Genomic DNA, 19,727 nt, shown 5'->3' on the forward strand with positions numbered 1-19,727 from the left:
GGCAAATGAATCGGATATTTTTGAATATTTGATCCGACTCAATCCTAATAGAATGGATTTGGGTAGTTATAATTGGGTTTGGAATAAATTTGAATTTTTGCAGGTTCTGATCAAATTTAAATTTTATGTACAGGGTACCCACTATCCAAATCCATTTATATAAATAATTAATTTAATATAAGAAATATATTTTATAATAATATTTATAAATTTTTTTATATATTTTTATTTAAAAATTTAAATTTAAATATTTTTTAAAAATATTAGATTTTTTAAATGAAAATTATTAATGTAAAATATTTTTTGTATAAATTATTAATTAAAATAAATAAAATTAAACGAATTCGAATTTTATTCAGATAATAATAATCGAATTTGAGATAAATTTAGATAGTTTAAATTAATTTTTAATTGAATTTAAAACGGATTCAGATATTATTAATATAAATCGAATCCAAATTAAGATAGTTGATTAGGATTTTCCTGCTATAACCCGGCCCCTTTCCCACACCTCACGCCACAAGAGAACCCAAAGAGAGAAATCAGTGAATGAATTTTTTTGGGATTTCTCCTTGGGTCTAGGAATTCAAACATTAATAGAAAGGTAGCTTTAAAAGAAAAATTCTTTAAAAAAGTGTTAAAAATCACAATATCAATTAAGAAATTTAATGAGAGTGATTAATTGTAAATTTTTTTAAATTTCATAAATATTTTTTAAAATCAAAACACCATATAATAAATTTTTTGACGAATTTTGAGGTTGCTTCCACCACTGAAGTAAAGGCTTATTGACGTTTAAGAGGCGTAAATGATTAAAAAAAAAAAAGAAGCAATAAGATGCCACATGTAAGTTTTCTCCCTTTTTTTTTACAAATATCAATGAGCAAACTTAAATTATTTTAACTTGCTTCAGTAGAAAGTATTCATATTTTCAGCATCCCTCAATAGCTGGAGATTGCTGAAAATGCAGAGCTACGGGTCCTCGGATCATCTAGCAGTTCTTGTGCACAGCCTCCATTCTATGAGCCGTAAGTAAGCCTAAATCGTTCTTTCAGGTAATCCCCACAGCGAATCGGAGCAAATCTGCACGCATTATCATGCAGATGTTATTCCCATTTTCAATCACTAACAGTTCCTTGATTCTATTGTCAATGTAATAAAAACCTTTAGTTTACAAATGAACCTCCGAAATTTAACTTGTATATTATAAAGAATATTACAGTTGATATTATAGGGAACAACAGCTCTTGATAGAGTTGAGCAAAAATGGTTCCCAAACCACCTGTTTTCACAGCAACATAAGTACTAGGTGTCCAAGAAAAGGGTGGCAGAAAATTCTAACAAGGCAAGGCCAATAAATACCTCGGGGGACTCGACTCACTGCAACAGCTCTCCAAACATTGCACAATGCATTCTGCATGAGAGGAGAAACACCCCATAGCAAAAACTTCTCCGATATATTTATTTAAAAATGAGCAAAAACTTTTAGTAAGCAAATAAAAACTCCTCAACGGAGTGAAGAAAAACAATTAATAGACAGGTTAGTCCACCTTTCCATCATGTCCCCAATGTTAATTACGAAGGCCCTGCAAATTCAAATTTAGAGAGCTAAGGCTGGAATGATAACTTAATTAGACAGAACATGTCCAGTTTGTCATATTCACCTCCAAGACTCTCCTTATCCAGTTTGACAGCTAAAAAAGGAATACCCAATTAATTAAATCATTTTTCCAGATATCAATTTTCATGCATACTAAAGGCTCCCCAACTTCTTATCCCAACTATTCTTCCATGTCCATAAAAATGGCCAATTTGCCATCATAGACTTACCCATTCCTATGGGGCACATTTTCCCAGGCCCGTGGTTCATTGAATTTCTCCCGACAAACCTGTAATCATTGAAAAACAAACAAGAATGTCATAGAATTAGCACTTGAAGATATCAAGGGACATTGTAGCATTAAGTATCAAGAATTCTTATACAATTAGCACTTGAAGATATCAAGGGATTCTATAGCATTAAGTATCAAGAACTAAGAGAGAGACGAGCGAGAATAGACATATGCCTGAAGTCCGGGTACACCGTTGGTCACCAGAAGAGTGATCATTCCATAATCTGAATGTGCTGAAGCACCAAATATTTCTTCCTCAGAATTCCCCAGTTCACCTGAGATGACAAAAGTTTCTTCTGAAATGGTTGGTTCAGCAATTTTTTAGCCCAAGAGAAGTTCACTACAGAATTATATTAGATGAATTTAATATCCTAGTTGGGTCCTCACACCAAACAAATTAGGCCTGGTTCATGTCAAGAACTTGGAAGCTTCTAGGATATAAAGAGGTAGAAAAGGAAAAATAGGGGACCAGGAATGATAGAGAGCTTCTTCCAATGCTAGAATTTCTAGCATAATTTTGGTTGAAATGATGGTCCATATTGAACATTATCATCATAAGAGACAAAATATGAAGTTAATCAGAAAAATCAGCTGCACATGTAGATGCATGTTGTCTAAAATTATTTCATACATCTAGCATTTTCAGAAAGGCAGAAGGATAATGTAATAAAATCGCTATCTAACAAGTATCAACTATTCACCACTCCCCAACTTCAGCTTTCCATATAGTCCAGAGGTGTTGCTGTTTTATTTTAAGAAAGGGAAAAGGAGAAAATGGCACAAAATAAAGCCCACCTGGATAATGTAATAGGCGAAGAAAGCTTTCTGGTTTATCCAAGGCTCCTATTTTCTCAAATAATCTTTATCCAAGTTCAAAGCCAGAGCAATCAAAGAGATTAGTCTTTTTCCAGCAGACCTGAGGTAGCATCTAGCACCAAGTAAGAAATTGTACCATCTAGCTATTATTCCCTAGGTCTAAAATTGTCCAATATGCAAGTTCTCCAGATGCATGAAGATGCCACAGAAATAATAATCTAACAAAAGCTTATTGTGTCTGGGTATACCACAGTGTCATCTTATGCAGAATACCCCAACAAAATACTTCCAGTCAACAAGTATTCAGCTATATGTAACAAAGGCAAAAAAAAAAAAAAAAATCAACATTTTAATAGAAAAAGCACTTTTCAATAAATCGGAAGAGACAGGGAGCAAATGGGTAAAGCACCAATTAAAAGATAGTTGAATTCAAAAGAGAAAAGTTAAGCATATCATTAATTTTCGCTCTTCAAATTCATTTATAAACATAAAGTCAACAAGAAAAACACTATAAAAACAAAAACTTACAGAACTTTGCAATAGTAAGACTCCATGGTGGGTCTCCAAGATGGAAGAAGTTCTGAAATTCCCTAACCAAAAGAACTGCCTATGTTTGGTTACCGCTTCCGCCATGTTTCTATTTTATGGAAGAAAAAATCTCCATACATGAGAATTGATCTGAAAATATTGACAATTTTGAAAAAAAATAAAGAAATTAAGAAAAAACTATAAATTAAAAATACCCTATAAGAAACCAACTTCCTCACAATATGTATATATTTTTTTAATATTCATGTGAAATCTGGAGATCATAAATAGATGGGAATATCTGGAGATAATATATTTCTTTTGATATTTCCAATAAAATAGGGATTAAGACTAAGAAAATCTTGGATCTTCTTCCTTTTCTCCATAACGGGTAAAACACACCGTTTTACCATTTTTTCACATCCTCCAAATATTTCTTTCCAATTAAGCCAATAATTATTGACCAACTCAACCTTTTGGTCTACTTATCAAACCATTAAGCAAAGCCTCATTCACGTTCATGAGCTGTAATATAATTTTTTTAATAAGAAAAGAAGCTATTAGTGGAAAAAAATAAAAAATTATACGATAAAAACTATTAGTTCATCACGCAAATTTAAAAAATATATTAAAAAATTCATAAAATTTTAAAAATATAATAATTAATTTATCCATTAAATTTAATTGTTGAGAATTGAAAAAATAAAAAATAAATACCTTCAATCATTTTGTCATCACATTCCAACTAAGCATTGTCAAATAGTTTTTAAAACTGAGACAAATAATAAATTTTCGCATCTGACAGAAATTACATAGTAATTCGCCGGTAACTGTTGACGAACTCAACCTTTTGAGGCTTCTTCCACCACTGAAGTAAAGGCTCATCGACGTTTGTGAGGTGTAATAAGATTAAAAATAAAAAGGAAGCAATTAGTTGATACAGGTTTGTTTTTTCTTTTTTTTTTTTCTTCTAATATTAACCAGCAAACTTAAATTATTGTAACTTGCTTCAGTAAAAAGTATTCAGAATTTCAGCATCCCTCGATAGCTGGAGATTGCTGAAAATGCAAAGCTACGAATCCTCAGATCATCTAGCAGTTTTTGTGCACAGCCTCCATTCTATGAGCCGTAAGTAAGCCTAAATCGTTCTTTCAGGTAATCCCCACTGCGAATCGGAGCAAATCTGCACGCATATCATACAGATGTTATTCCCATTTTCAATCACTAACAGTACCTTGATTCTATTGTCAATGTAATGAAAACCTTTAGTTTACAAATGAACCTCCGAAATTTAACTTGTATATTATAAAGAATATTAGAGTTGATATTTTAGGGAACAACAGCTCTTGATAGAGTTGAGCAAAAATGGTTCCCAAACCACCTGTTTTCACAGCAAAGTTTTTCCATAATTTGAAGGAATACAAAAAGTATTTCAGTTTGTGACCTAAGAATCAACTCTGGTCTTCATTATACTGCCAATGCAAACTTAAAACATATCCATGAGCTTTACCCGAGATTTGGTGGATAGAAAAGAGCCAAATTTTTTACTACTAGGTGTCCAAGGAAAGGATGGCAGAAAATTCTAACAAGGCAAACAGGCCAATAAATACCTCGGCGGACTTGACTCACTGCAACAACTCTCCAAACATTGCACAATGCATTCTACATTAGGCTCTAAGAAGAATGCCAACTGCAACATAAGTCAAAAACCATCGACAATACATCAGAAAACCTCCTATGAAAGAGGCCCAAATTGCAAATGAACAGTAAGTTTAAACATTTATACAAGAAAACCAGTCCTATGTGCCGGTTAAAGGCTGCATATGCTTCCACCACATTTGTAACCATAAGTTCTGTTGTCTGTTCATGTATTATGTGTTTAGAACTTTCATTATTCCAACACACAAGGGAGAATATGACACTGAGATGTATGATAGAACGATAGTAAAATGTGGCATATATGACATATACTAAGCTTGGAATCCAGGGGTCGAGGGAGGAGGGACAAGGGGGAGCCTCAGCCCCTCTTACCTCCCTCCAGTTTCCTTGTGTATCCATGTAAGTATATATGTATGTGTGTGTGTGTGTATATATATATATACACCTAGGAAAAAATTATTTGTTTTAGTTGTTGGCCCACCCAAAAACAATTTATATATTTTATCATTACATAAGCAATATGAAATACTAGAATTATTTATTTTCCATTACATATACTAAACAAATTCTCATAGCAAGGACACCCTCAAAAAAGATTTTGAGCTTAACCATATTCCATTATGATACATTTGAAAACCTCAAAATATTTAGACAATAAGTGTACTTAACAATTTTTAGAATCAATTATATATATATTTTTCGTCCTCCTTAAAATAAATAAATAAATCTGGTTCTGCCCCTGCTTGTAACCCTACATTTATATGCAAAAAATTCAAGATTAGAGACTTGAAAGATTTGATATTGCAGTTTACAGAAGGTACTTCTTCAAGATTTGATATTGCAGTTTACAGAAGGTACTTCTTCATTGACCGACACAAGTTCAGATTCAACTTGGTCTTCCTACACACCAAAACATGCCGACCAAACAATTCACTAACAAAGAGAGTACTCTTTAGCAGCAAATCCACCAAATTAAATCAAATAGTTACTTCTTGCATGCCTGATCAATCTATATGACACCATCCAAATAGGAAGCATGTTCAACAAGTCTAAAACCATAAGAATAGTTTTAGTATAGATCAAGCACCCTTGATACACTTAAAGGTCAAACTCACGAGCCTAGTTAAGCTAAAGTTCAAACTACCAGAAGAATAACCAGAAATAACAAAATAATAATAAAGAAGCATATAGATATTACTGAGTAGCGTTCTTGTCCTGTTGGCATCACTCTGTGTAGTGTGGACCTGCAAATAATTGACACAAAACTTTGGATATTAAATAAAAACAGAGAGAGGAGAAACACCCATAGCAAAAACTTCTCCAATATATTTATTTAAAAATGATCAAAAACTTTTAATAAGCAAATAAAACTCCTCAACTGAGAGAAGAAAAACCATTAATAGAACAGTTATTACCGAAACAAACAATTAGTCCACCTCTCCATCATGTCCCCAATGTTAACTATGAAGGCCCTGCAAATTCAAATTTAGAGAGCTAAGGATGGAATGATAAAAACAAATATTCTCATGCAAATCCAGCAAAAACAATTACCCATATTTACAGCCTACAAACAACTATTGACAAGCTCCGTCAAAGATATCATCCACAATCCAAATTAATTCATAGAAAGACTTACCCATTCCTATGGATCACATTTTCCCAGGTCCGTGGTTCATTGAATTTCTCCCGACAAACCTGTAATCATTGAAAAACCAAATAAGAATGTCATAGAATTAGCACTTGAAGATATCAAGGGATGCTGTAGCATTAAGTATCAAGAAACTAAGAGAGAGACAGGGGTAGAATAGACATATGCCTGAAGTCCGGGCACGCCGTCAGTCACCAGAAGAGTGATCATTCCATAATCTGAATGTGCTGAAGCACCAAATATTTCTTCCTCAGAATTCCCCAGTTCACCTGATATGACAAAAGTTTCTGCTGAAATGGTTGGTTCAGCAATTTTTTAGCTGAAGAGAAGTTCACTACAGAATTATATTAGATGAACTTAATATCCTAGTTGGGTCCTCACACCAAACAAATTAGGCCTGATTCATATCGCGAACTTGGAAGCTTCCAGGATATAAAGAGGTAGAAAAGGAAAAAGAGGACCAGGAATGATAGAGAGCTTCTTCCATTGCTAGAATTTCTAGCATAATTTTGGTTGAAATGATGGTCCATATTGAACATTATCATCATAAGAGACAAAATATGAAGTTAATCAAAAAAAATCAGCTGCACATGTAGATGCATGTTGTCTAAAATTATTTCATACATCTAGCATTTTCAGAAAGGCAGAAGGATAATGTAATAAAATTGCTATCTAACAAGTATCAACTATTCACCACTCCCCAACTTCAGCTTTCCATATAGTCCAGATGTGTTGCTGCTTTATTTTAAGAAAGGGAAAAGGAGAAAATGGCACAAAATAAAGCCCACCTGGATAATGTAAGACGCGAAGAAAGCTTTCTGGTTTATCCAAGGCTCCTATTTTCTCAAAGTAATCTTTATCCAAGTTCAAAGCCAGAGCAATCAAAGAGATTAGTCTTTTTCCAGCAGACCTGAGGTAGCATCTAGTACCAAGTAAGAAATTGTACCATCTAGCTATTATTCCCTAGGTCTAAAATTGTCCAATATGCAAGTTCTCCAGATGCATGAAGATGCCACAGAAATAATAATCTAACAAAACCTTATTGTGTCAGGGTATACCAAAGTGTCATCTTATGCAGAATACCCCAACAAAATACTTCCAGTTTTTTTCAACAAGTATTCAGCTTTATTTAATAAAGGCCAAAAAAAAAAGTTCAACATTTTAATAGAAAAAGCACTTTTCAATAAATAGGAAGAGATAGGGAGCAAATAGGAAAAGCACCAATTAAAAGATAGTTGAATTCAAAAGAGAAAAGTTAAGCACATCATTCATTTTCACTCTTCAAATTCATTTATAAACATAAAGTCAACAAGAAAAACACTACGGAAATAAAAACTTACAGAACTTTGCAATAGTAAGACTCCATGGTGGGTCTCCAAGATGGGAGAAGTTCTGAAATTCCCTAACGAAAAGAACTGCCGATGTAACGCTCAACTAAATTCATATCACGTTATGAAACTAAATGCTTTAACATCCGTAACAAAAATGAAAACAAGCATTACAAGCATATGAATATCCATATAAACAATACCTTGTGAGGGCCACTGGTTGAGGCAACTCTTTTCTAAAGGACCAATATGGAAGCTTTCCTTTGAGTCACCTGTTTCGAGACCAGTCAAGAGGGTATTTAATTTTGTTGTTATATTGTCGATTCCATCATTAAATCACAGCAGAGAAGACTAAGATGAAGAGGAAGAAGAAAGCAAACCTTTAGAACGGGAAGAAGGATCGAGATTCTCAGCGTAAAATGGAGCATAACCTCTGTTTTCCTTGCGAAGCAAATTCATCTTAGCAGCTAAAGGGAGAGAGAAGAATTTCCGAGACTCTTCAAAAACTCGAGCGAGTAATTCTTCCTCCACTCCATGATTTACAAGGTAAAAGAATCCATAATCAACACAGGCCTGAGATGCAATTCAAATCCAATATTTAAAACCTAGATCATTAAAAACTGCATTGATTGATTCGATTACTCAATTTTAATTAGAAGATGAAATGGCGTAAAGCATTGAAAAAGAAGAAGAGAATGAAACCTGACGGATGGAATTGGCCGTGGATATGCTATCGGATGAGCAGAGGTCGATGATTGGGAGTTTAGCAGCTTCCGCTTCCGCCATGTTTCTATTTTGACTCTCTAGTCTAGTTCTTTTATGACATTTGAAGTGGGAAGTGGGAAGTTTGGTTACCCTCCGTTTCAACACTGGATATTCAATTTCGCTCCACCTCCATTTTTGTTTGCGGTAATCTGAATCTATTTACAGCGACGCGTCGTTTTTCTGTCTAATTCTTAATTATTTTTTTTCAGCGTATAATTGAGGTAAACTCAAATTTAGGAGGGGTAAATTTAATTTAACTCATTCCTATTTTAAAATTATTTAATTAAAATATTTTATATTTTATAAAATTTAATTTTTTATTAAAAATAATTATTATTCATTTTAAATATTTATATTATTTAATTTATAATTTTAATTATTTATATTATTTAATTTTTTAATTAAAATTAAAATAAATTAATTAATAATTTCATTGATGGATGAACAGCAGAATATATAAATTTTAATTGAATAATTTTAAAATAAAAACGAGTCGATGAATTCTTATAAAACTTAGGAATGTCATAGTAATTCCCTCATTTAGACCACCGAGTCAAGCAGCATATATTCACATCTTAATATATATTGATTTTAAACGGCGGAAAAGAAAAGGGAAAATTAAGATGAAAATCTCTTATTTAATCTTTATTGTCCGGAGGAAACATAAATCGAGTGAATGAAAATAATAATTTTTTTTTATTGGGTTAATAGTAAAAACCCTTCAAGTTTTCTACTTTTTAACAGATGTCCACTATTTTTTTTTAACAAATATATTATGTATTTCGATTAATAATTTAATTCTATTTTATCGCTATTAACGATATAGTATTAACATTATTACCGTTGACGATGGAGTAAATGTGTTAAAACATTAAAATAATACAAGGGATAAATATAAAAAATACAAGGCTTGAATTATTCATTAATTAAAAAAATTATTAATAAATTTTTATATTATAATAAAATTCATAAAATAATTTTTAATTTTAAAAAATACATTAAAAAATTAAAAATATTTTGAATTAGTCACTATAATATGATAAAAAGGAGAAAACTCAAAAAGTAAGCGGCGTGGTTCTCATCAATTTTACTTAAGTGACCACTCCTTGTATACGATTTGATGTACCGTTTAGTACTCAATAGAGTCAATACTTTTCACTTTCAAGTAACTGCCCCTCCGTTCTTCAAACAGGACCCGTCTAACCCGAGCGGTGGCCTTAGCCATGCTTGGAGTGAACTAAGCAAATCTGCGAAGAAGCTTGTGCACAAGACTTAAGAAAACAGACTTTTACAGATAAGGAGGTTTATCATTCGTATTACCGGTGGCAGTTTCAATTCCAATTCCTTTCCTGTCTTTAAATTTTCATCCACCCCTTTTGGGACTGAGGGACGACATCTTCAGCCCCAAATAAAAAGGGAACAGAAGATGTTTACATCAGAGAAAGCAGCATAAAATTGGTAATTGGCATCTATATATTACAAGTTACAAAAATGCTGGTAACTACTAAAGAGAAAAGAAGAAAGCGATACAAGAACTGAATTGCTTGACATCGTACAAAAATGCAGCCCATGCCAAGAATCCACATTTGATCATCGGCCGGCAAGAAGAAATTAAGATGACTCCAATCTCATTTTTTGTCTATGAATCAGCATATGATATATAGTATTCATCTACCTCAATGGAACTTCTAAGACGCCTTAGCAGCGCAGCCCTCTTGAACGAAAAAGGTTTTGAGGCTTTGTTTCACTGCTCACTCGTGCTGCTTCCTGCTCACACATTTTATCGAGGAGCAACAATAGATTATCAACAGCTCAATAATTTCCCAAATGGACACCATCAATCTTCATCTTCTAGCAAACCTACTTCTTCTAACCCCTCTTCTGGGAGTTGTATAAGAAGCTAATTTAACAGCTCTATCCTCTTCTTCATCACTGGATTCATCGGACCTCCATCTTAGCCCCCCATTCACATTTCCCTCATCAACAGTGAACCCCTTTTCTCTACCACTGAAATGTCCATAAAACAAGAAAAAGAAAACAGAAAATACGAGTGGATCAATAGGAGGCTTCTCTCATCAAAACAATGAAAATAAGCAACAAAGCCTTCAAAAGAACAAGGTGCAGGGATGAAATTTAGAAGAGTTTATATTTTACCTTGAACCAATATCCATAGCATCATCTCCAGAAGTCGTGCCCCAAAGTCCATCTGATCTTTTAGGATGGATCTTTTTACCAGCCACCTGTACAGAATCAGTAGGAAACCCGCCATTGCCACCAGAGATAGCAATTACGTTAGCTGTAACCTTCAGGGAATAGTGGGGATTTCTCTTTTGCAGTTGCTCAGTGAACCCATATTGTTCCATTTCTGGTAAGTCGCTATCAAATGGACCATGATGCAGGTCATTGTCAGCAAGAACTCCCAATGAAGTTCTGCTGATATCCTTTAATGGTGCAGCACTCATGTGACTAACACGAGGAATTCCATGAGTTGGGGTTTTATCATATTTATCATTCTTGTGATTGCTCATTTGTGGCTTCACTCCTTTTCTTGCAGTTGTGAACAACCTTTCTTGGAGAATTGATGGAGAGCCAGAGTTACCAAGTTCAAACTGAGATTTGTTGATGGATCCATCAAGTCGTGTTGGAGATTCAAGGACTGATGAGTTAAATGGAGTTTTATGATTTGTCTGCAGAAAAAGAGAAGAATCAGCATTTGGGGGAATCAACAAACTGCTTGACTTTGGCCTTTCTAACATAGGAAGATCAGACTTGACAGGCGCTTTAACTTGTTCCCCAGAAACGTTATAGATCTCAGACAACATTTTTCCAGTCTTTGCTTGCTGCTGTTGGACTTGAGGGAGCAATTCAATGGATTTCGCCTAGTTAAAGCACAAAAGATTAACAGAGTTATTAATTTTCTTTTTCCAAATAGTGTTTGTTTAATGTGTTGTTTGCATGTCATTTGCCTATCTTCCAAATTGATGACTCAATATAAATAACAAAAATGAAGATGAAATCATCAGTTAGGCATCTAAGCATCTTCCTGGTAGGACAATACTCTAACAACAGAACTTCTTACCTAAAAAAGTTTATCAAAGATTTCTTATAGCTTGTGCTTGAGGAACAGTTGGTGAGATTTTGAACAAAATCTAGTTCACTGTTGTTTTCAAATGTGGAAAGGATTGAAACTGATGCAAATCAAACTTACAACCAATGAACCTTCCCATGTTTAAGGTTTAGGACCTTTTTTTGGATTATTTCTCCCCCATAAAACTCTGTTATTGTTGGACAAAAATGCATGCCTCAATTCTAACAAGTTTTTTAAGCACTTACAACAAGCCCTGTTCTCCAATGACTAATAGATCTCATTCTGGATAAAACTTCTTCACTGACGGAATTCTTTGAAATGAAATCTTGCTCCATATTCTGAAGTTTGAGATCAACTTGGCATGCCTCAGCATATCTGTAGCGCTGGAATAGAGAAAGAATATAGAAGCACAAATTATCAGGCTGTCTATGTTTGAGATGTTTAAAGGATAATAAAGAGAAATGGTTCTAACAAACCATGGCATTTGTGTGCAAGGCCTAGAAATAATGTAAAAGTAACAGGATAAACTAAAAACATAAAATGGACTTAAAAATGCAATGTATAAGCTTCATCATGCACAAAACTACAACATCAATTCCTCCATAGAATTTATGCAGCAAAGCTTTACCCTGCTAGCCGGGACACAGGCACAAATCAGACCAACATTATAGGCTCTATAAATAAAGATATTAAACAAACAACAGTGGAGTTAAATTTTACATCTTTCATCCATGTTCAATCTATTTTTCAACTTAACTCCCTGGGTTAACTCCAACACCAGAATTTCAGCTCCTTTACAAGTTTAACAATGGGTCACCACTCATTTGAATGAACAAGCATATCAAGATGTTCATTCCTCAGTAATGATTTAACTGCCCTCACAACAATGGTTTGATGATACAACTTTATCTTTCTTCTTCTTATGGTTTTGATTGATGCAAACCCCACGGATTTACATGTTGCAAAGGTATAGGCAAGCCTTCATCATACTCATAGAGATAGATTAATTTGTAGTTTGTACCCAAAAAAAAAAATGAAAGAACCAGATTAGTTTTAGAGACACATCTACAATATCAAAAAGCTGCTTGGTTATGGCCACACTATATCCCAAAGGGAGAACTTATGAACATGTGAAGGGAAGGGCAGCAGGGGCTAATTAATGAAGCAAATTTAAAATGAGGTCTGGAATCTACAAGTTAAAGATAATTTGCAGGAATTTGAACACAATGCAATGACAATTAGTAAGGTAATGTACCAAGACTTCACCACATACAAGAATCATTACCCAACCAACAAGCCCTTCAATAAACAAAGTAAAGAAACTTTAACAAAAAAGGGGGAAGAAAGTTTTTCTTTTCTTTTCGCAGGGTTGGGGGGTGCGGGGGATGGGGGAATAGGTATCACATTACTAAGCCATTCCTGACACCACCACCATCCTGTTGCAATTAGTATGGGGCAATTCATATTCACCAAAATCAATCATCATCTATATGCATCAAAATTCATGACAAATGGCACTTTTTTACTTAAAAGAAAAAAATTCATAGATAAAAGCACACAGCCTGGAAATTCGACCTTGAATTAGTAATACCTGAAGATAAAATACAACAAGAAGACTTCCAATGGTTGTCGACGGGTCATTGACTGCACATTCTAAAAGACATTTATGGATGTGTTTCTCTTCATCTGAATTCCAAGGGAACTCTATCATCCGGTCTACCAACTTTCTCTTAACGCAAAGACAACAAATTTCAGTAACCAGTACCTCCACCCAGTCCTCCCAAGCACATTTTAACTCACTGGGAGCATCCTCAGGTAGTTCATCTTTCCACTTCTTTTCCCTGACTTTGGTGCAGAGCATCCTCTGATGCATAAAAGCTTCAGTCAGAAGTCCACACTCAACCCTCACCCGAACTGCAGTAACAGCCTCACTAAGTGAAACCATCTGTGATCCATCACGCCCAGACCACCGCAAGACCATCAGAGCCATTTCTGGTGCTTGCCTTTCTAATAGCACTTGAGCAATCTTAGGATGAGTTGACGAGTTTGCAATCTCAGGAAGAAGAAGACAAGCTTCCTAAGCAATGTAATTAGAAGAACGATCAGCATATAAAATTTAGAGAATAGATCAAACACTCTAAGAAGACTAAAAAGAGTTTCAGCAATCATGCCTTCAATGTGCCTAAACACAAGAATATTCTCAATACAAAACTATGCCTATACAACATATCGAATAGTTTGAACTTTCTCTATACAACATATTGAATATTTTGAACTTTCTCTATGTATAATGTATACTATAATTAAATGCTCTCTTTAGAATCCTTCTAGAAATGGAAAATTTACTTTCTTATAGCATATTTTTCCTAGTTACACAAAGTAGAAGCCTCATAGGCATAGTATTTCATGTTGCATCGAATGCCTTGATCAAACTAAAAAATCAAGGTCAATTCAAATATCTATCGTCAGAACAATCATTCAGTTACCTTTAGAGTTTCATCCGTGTGGTCATCCAGAAGATAAAATGCAAACGATTCAAGTAATGCATGCCTACTTATACCAAATGTAGCTGCAAAGTCATCTACAATGTGCCTCCAAGTTCCGTCTGGCATCTTCCAATGCCGATCAAAAAAGTAATACAGTAGATAATCCTATGTCAAGGAAATAAAAAGTTTCTACAAACTGAATAGTGTGCAATTATCAACAGTGTACATGCATATTAATCATTTTCTTTTACAAAAAAAAAAAGGTGAAAACATGAAAAACAGATGAGAGGAAGGATACAATCGCTTGTTTTGCAACTACCAAATCAGAACTTCCATGTAAAAAGAGAACATCAACAGCAACACGAAGACTTTCAAATGGATAGCACCCTGTCACTCCCTCTATCTTAGACCTAAAAAATGATCCACGATCTTTCTGCAAAGATGCAAGTTGTAATTCATCCCCCATTTCCTGTATGTACTCTTGCTCTATCTCAAGATTTGCTAAAGCATCTTCGATGAACAAGGAACCAGTCAGCATATTTGACTCAGCAGATTGATTTACTACATCAGGCCATGAACGCATAATTGCAGCAGATTTCCTTTCACGGACTACAGAGCACCAAGATGTAAAATTAGCATGACCAGACTTTAGATCCTCCAAAAATTGGTGTCTGATACACCACTTCATAATCTCCAGATGCTGAAAAAAGAGAATGAAAACCAAAAAAGGAAGTTGCAAATGACAATGAGAAAGAAACAACATCAGTAGTTTATGGTTTCATCAAACTTACAGAGTTGAAATAAACCATTTGAAGTTCAACAAATTCACAATTTGCTAAATAAATTAGTATAAAAGTAACAATAACAGATACTTCTACACCATATGTTGCATTCCCTAATTTAGACAGCATGAAATGATGAAGCCTCAACTAATAAAATCGTTGTCACAATTCAAAAGTACTAAAGGACAACATACATGCTACTCAAAAAGGAAAAATAGAAGAATGACAGTGAATGATCACATATATAACAGATTTATTAAATGAAATCCCTTTCCTTTCTGAATTGCCTGTGATATTCTCCTTCAGTGATTTAGAATCCTAACGAGGTTGTGATTTTATTAGTAAAATGATATCATATATAATACATCAAAGAAATGAAAGAGATGTGGATTAAATTATTCTCCTTCAGTGATTAGAATCCTAACAAGTTTATGATTTTATCAGTTAAATGATCTCCTATGTAATAAACCAAAGTAATGAAAGAGATGCAGATTGAATATAAGCAGATTGAATATAACAACTAAGAATTAGAGAATGAAATGTGAACTTAAAACAGTAAATATAGCAATCTATTCACAACTTGATCTTGTAAGCAACCAAACCTGTTTTGTCTTTAAAATGCTCTCTTGAAGGATCTGCAGATCATTAAACTGTGCTGAAAGATTACCCTTAAAGGATGACTCCAAAACTTCAAGCACATTCGATAATCCAGCCAGATGCATTGAGTGCTTCATAAGAAAATTCAACTTAGTTTTCATTTCTTCTGTTTCCAGATTATCTTTGGAAGTGTTAAGAAGATTATACGCAGTTCACCGTGGAAAAAACAAACAGAAATTTTTTTTACAAAATGTAGTAGTAATAAGCTTCAGATATTAATTGCATATAAGATAGAAGGATACATATCCCTTGAAGTTCAAATACAATGTTTCTGAAGGTCCGCTTGCTCCAATCCTTCACAACAACTTCATCCAGTAAGAAAGCAATGACGGGATCGCTAGACACAGCACTTTCATCCATACAAACATCTGTAACGTCTGTTAAATTTCTATTAAGGATATTCTTAACTTAGACAAATGAAAATAAAAAATTCATAAAATAAACTCAAAAAAAAAATTCCTTCCTTTCCCTTATTCTTCTTTGGGAACTGAAAAGCACATTTTAGCTAAATATAAATATCATTAGTCACAAATTACTAAATGCATAGTATCAATCTAGCTAAATATAAATGCATAAAAGGATACAGTGGCAAATCAAAGAAACCAAGTTATTTTCCATAGCAACATCAAATAAAGAATAAAGACGCTGGACATCAGCAGTCAATTGATTGTCCTCATCTTTCTCATGAAATCTCTCATCGCATTTTTTTGAAATAAGGCCAGCCTCTATGCACTCATAGTAAAGGCGACAACGGAGCCTATTTGTGCTCTTTGGAATGGGGATCCTACAAATTGGGCAAAGATCACACCGTTGACAACATTCTGAACATAAGGAAGCATGCCCACATGAGACCAATGCATACTGCACATAGCGCCCACAGCTTCTCAAATCCCTAGTTGCCCGACAGCGCTCTACTTTTGCTTCACTGCACAACTCAATTAAATCAACAGATGCCAAGTGTTCCAACGCCTCCTGAAAAAGGGATTAGAATCATAATATAATTTCTTGCAAACTGGATGTACCAGGAACTACTTATCAAATACCAATCAGATCAAATTGCCGATTCTTAACACCAGCGTTAAACTCAATTACCTGAATTTGCAATTATTTTCTAACTAATCCCCATTAATATACAAGGTTAACTTTGGTATTTAATACATGAAAGCGATAGTTGACTATCGCGCTGTGAATTCAACAGGACGACATTTGAGTCTGCAATCCAGTCCAGTCTCATATAAAGAAGGATGCCACTAAATTGAAGTTAACAAGAATTGCAAATTACCCACCACCCAGTAGCTCCCCATTAAATCCTTGCTTTCCAAATCAGGTAATCACATGACCATCTGAATTTACCAGGAAGGTAGTCCAAACATCTTGAATCCACAATTGCATACATGTAAATCAACACTTTATCAGTCTGTAATCATACCATAAAATCTCATTTGCATCATGATTCGACAACTAAATTGACTTCATTGATTCACTCTCAATTCTACTTCTAAAAATAACTAAAGAACACAACACCTTAAAGAACCACCCAGTTACTTCCTCGAATTTACTTCAGATGATATCCAATCCCAAGCCCCAAACAGTGAGGGTTTTACATATTAAAGCTAACTAGGTAAATGTAGAACGGGCAGTTCATTAAGAAATTAGCAGCAACACCACCAAAAAAATAAAAATAAAAAAAGCGATAATAGGATAACCAAGAACCTTGGTCATGCATTTTGGAAAAAGAGTTCTATAGCTTCTCTATCACAAAATTAGCTTCATCAGCTCGAAACTACCATTCAGAAACCAACAAGCACAAACTAAAATCTCAGGAATAATTGACCTAAGATTTTAAAAGCACTTCCATTGGTTCCCACAATCACACCTCATCTCCGCCTTTTGGTCAGGCGAAAAAACGAAAAAAAAAAAAAAAGGAAAGAAATAAGTGGCGTACTAAACTTGAACTTAGTCGGATGGTTAATCTCAAAGAGCCCAAAACCCTAAGAATATAGTAACAGCTAGGGTTTTACATATTGATTGGTCTTGTTTAATTAATAAATATGAAATGAATTATAGAATGCGTACTTGAACGGCTCGGCTACTGTAGTTGGGTTGCAGAGGCGGTGTGACGGATCTAGCTGTGCTGCCGCGATCGGCAGGGGTGGAGGGTGAAATCCGACCGTTGAGATGATTTCGCTCCATTTTTCTCTAGAAAGCTGGAGGAAATGCTTTCAAAACGTCAGTTAAGAATCAAAAGCAGAGTACCTCAGGTGAGGAAGAAAATATCGCAGTGGAGCGTTTAGGGCTTAAGAAAACAAAAAGACTAAAAGAACGGTGGAAGGTGGTGCCATAGGCGCAGTGACAGCGAGACAGAATTCAAATTATGACCTCGAATGTAGAAGATCGCGGGTTCCAACTCATGGGTCGGGTTTGGTCCAATAGGCTTCAAAATCGGGCTAAGATTGATTTTGATTATTAGGCTGCCAGCCCGATTTAGTCTTCATTATCCTTTGACCTTATTGCTGTTGCTCATGGAAGCTGCTTTTCCTTTTATCTATTTGGTTTTTTTTATACTATTTCTATGTATGTATACAGTAATTGTAAAAAATATATATTCAATAAATAATTAAAAACAATCATATATTACTAATTCTAATTATAAGGGTGTGCATTTCTGATTTCAGTTGAAATTAAAGGCGTGTTTTCTAATTCAATTTTGAAATTATTTAAGAATCGGAACTAAATTTAAAATTTTGTTACAATTTTAATTTAATCGTTGCTGTTTGGTTTGAGATCTCTAAGAATTATATATTATTATATATCTCTAAAAATAAGATTTAGTTTGAAATCTCTAAAAATTATGTATTATTATATATCGATATAAAAATATTTTTTTATTTTTTTTACTGATTTATGATTATTAATCTACACTGTATAATAAAATTTAATTCTTTATTTTCAAATTTTAACTCAATCAACCAGTCTAATTAATTATAAATAACTAGTTTTTTACTCATGCTTTATACATTCATCTTGCTATTTTCTAGACATTCATTTTTATCCCTTTTAGTCAAAATTATATAAAAAATAATAATTTTAAATTAAAATATAATTATTTGAATTTAAAATATTTTTTATATGCAATACAAGTAATTTCATATAAATTACATAAATAAAGAGGTGAAAATAATTATCATAATTTTTTTTGGAAAATTCAATTATTAAAATCGTTATAAAGTCATAATTTTTTTTAACTAATTAGTAATTATCCTTGACGTATATATGTAAAAAATAAAAAAGGGAAAAAATGCTATAAATACTTTATTTATAATATAAATACTTCACTTTTAAATGCCATAACATTTTTCTTTATAATTAATTTATTATATTATTTTATATGTGAAATTATTTATTTTAAATATGCATGAATTAATTATAAGAGTAAAAAAAATTACTAAAATATTTATTGCATTTCCTAAAAATAGCTTTATTGCTTTAATATAAATTTTTAATATTGGAACCTTCCACTTTAATATTCAATAGGAGACTATGTACTATTGAGATGTATTTTTTTTGTGAAAATATAATTTTACAATTTTAATTTTTTTTGTATTTATCATTGCTAAATATAAAAATTAATTGCATATTTTAAAATATATTATATTTTCTATACATTGAATTGTATGTTTCGATGTTATTGCATATTCTAAAAAAAAAACGTTATGTCAATTTTCACTTTTTATACTAATTTTTTAATATTATAATTTTTAATGGATAATATTTTTTTATATAAAATTTGTTCACATTGAAAAAAATAATGTAATCAAGGACCTTACTTTATATTTAACATCCTCATTTATATTAGTGGGTCATTATATATTTAATCATAAAGAAATTAATCAAATTTATCGTTTGCTGATTCATTAAATATGTATGTATATTTAAATAGCAATATCATTTAATTTGACTAATAAATAAGAATTTTTTTTTAATATTAAACGTATATTTGAATTTAAAAATTTTATTCAACTCACATGTATATCATGGTCAAATAATAAAATGTCAACAAAGCTATTAATAAATTTTG

General features: G+C 33.0%; 2 protein-coding genes and 1 pseudogene across 7 annotated transcripts; all 3 read right to left on the bottom strand.

Moving 5' to 3' along the window:
- Positions 1 to 788: 788 nt before the first annotated feature.
- Positions 789 to 8,792, bottom strand: LOC110629271 (2-oxoglutarate-Fe(II) type oxidoreductase hxnY). 5 transcript variants are annotated; one of them, XM_043956465.1, is made up of 13 exons: positions 8,574 to 8,789; positions 8,252 to 8,444; positions 8,075 to 8,143; positions 7,884 to 7,935; positions 7,332 to 7,453; positions 6,712 to 6,812; positions 6,532 to 6,590; positions 6,311 to 6,367; positions 6,094 to 6,139; positions 4,908 to 4,926; positions 1,363 to 1,423; positions 1,221 to 1,282; positions 789 to 1,083 (listed from the first exon to the last, which is right to left on the bottom strand). In XM_043956465.1, the coding sequence occupies exons 1-13, from the start codon at positions 8,655 to 8,657 to the stop codon at positions 1,052 to 1,054; spliced, it is 957 nt and encodes a 318-aa protein (XP_043812400.1). In that variant the 5' UTR covers positions 8,658 to 8,789; the 3' UTR covers positions 789 to 1,051. The 5 variants fall into 5 exon arrangements, with proteins under 5 accessions (XP_043812400.1, XP_043812395.1, XP_043812396.1 ...); XM_043956460.1 differs by lacking the exons at positions 789 to 1,083; positions 1,221 to 1,282; positions 1,363 to 1,423 and adding an exon at positions 3,931 to 4,419 and having other exon boundaries at positions 4,847 to 4,926; positions 6,691 to 6,833; positions 7,332 to 7,465; positions 8,574 to 8,792; XM_043956461.1 differs by lacking the exons at positions 789 to 1,083; positions 1,221 to 1,282; positions 1,363 to 1,423 and adding an exon at positions 3,931 to 4,419 and having other exon boundaries at positions 4,847 to 4,926; positions 6,712 to 6,833; positions 7,332 to 7,465; positions 8,574 to 8,788.
- On the bottom strand, positions 1,432 to 3,963 carry LOC110609554 (annotated as a pseudogene).
- A 1,130-nt stretch (positions 8,793 to 9,922) lies between the features above and the next one.
- On the bottom strand, positions 9,923 to 17,998 carry LOC110629296 (E3 ubiquitin-protein ligase HOS1). 2 transcript variants are annotated; one of them, XM_021776210.2, is made up of 11 exons: positions 17,726 to 17,998; positions 16,936 to 17,022; positions 16,234 to 16,621; positions 15,892 to 16,026; positions 15,595 to 15,770; positions 14,509 to 14,910; positions 14,211 to 14,369; positions 13,316 to 13,801; positions 11,970 to 12,107; positions 10,791 to 11,515; positions 9,923 to 10,643 (listed from the first exon to the last, which is right to left on the bottom strand). In XM_021776210.2, exons 2-11 carry the CDS (start codon positions 16,951 to 16,953, stop codon positions 10,481 to 10,483), a joined length of 2,790 nt encoding a protein of 929 aa, XP_021631902.1. In that variant the 5' UTR covers positions 16,954 to 17,022; positions 17,726 to 17,998; the 3' UTR covers positions 9,923 to 10,480. The 2 variants fall into 2 exon arrangements, with proteins under 2 accessions (XP_021631902.1, XP_021631897.1); XM_021776205.2 differs by lacking the exon at positions 16,936 to 17,022.
- Positions 17,999 to 19,727: the final 1,729 nt, after the last annotated feature.

Source organism: Manihot esculenta, chromosome 1 (assembly GCF_001659605.2).
Source record: "Manihot esculenta cultivar AM560-2 chromosome 1, M.esculenta_v8, whole genome shotgun sequence".
NCBI lineage: Eukaryota > Viridiplantae > Streptophyta > Magnoliopsida > Malpighiales > Euphorbiaceae > Manihot > Manihot esculenta.

Excerpts from the sequence above, each read along its gene's own strand:
- LOC110629271 (XM_043956460.1), bottom strand. The coding sequence starts at position 8,657 with ATGGCGGAAGCGGAAGCTGCTAAACTCCCAATCATCGACCTCTGCTCA. Across the intron at positions 8,445-8,573 it reads CGGCCAATTCCATCCGTCAG|GCCTGTGTTGATTATGGATT; the intron begins GTTTCATTCTCT and ends ATTGCATCTCAG. Across the intron at positions 6,140-6,310 it reads TGGACTAATTGTTTGTTTCG|GTCCACACTACACAGAGTGA; the intron begins GTAATAACTGTT and ends AATTATTTGCAG.
- LOC110629296 (XM_021776205.2), bottom strand. The coding sequence starts at position 17,842 with ATGGAGCGAAATCATCTCAACGGTCGGATTTCACCCTCCACCCCTGCC. Across the intron at positions 14,370-14,508 it reads TAGTTGCAAAACAAGCGATT|CTACTGTATTACTTTTTTGA; the intron begins GTATCCTTCCTC and ends ACATAGGATTAT. Across the intron at positions 10,644-10,790 it reads GCTATGGATATTGGTTCAAG|TGGTAGAGAAAAGGGGTTCA; the intron begins GTAAAATATAAA and ends TGGACATTTCAG.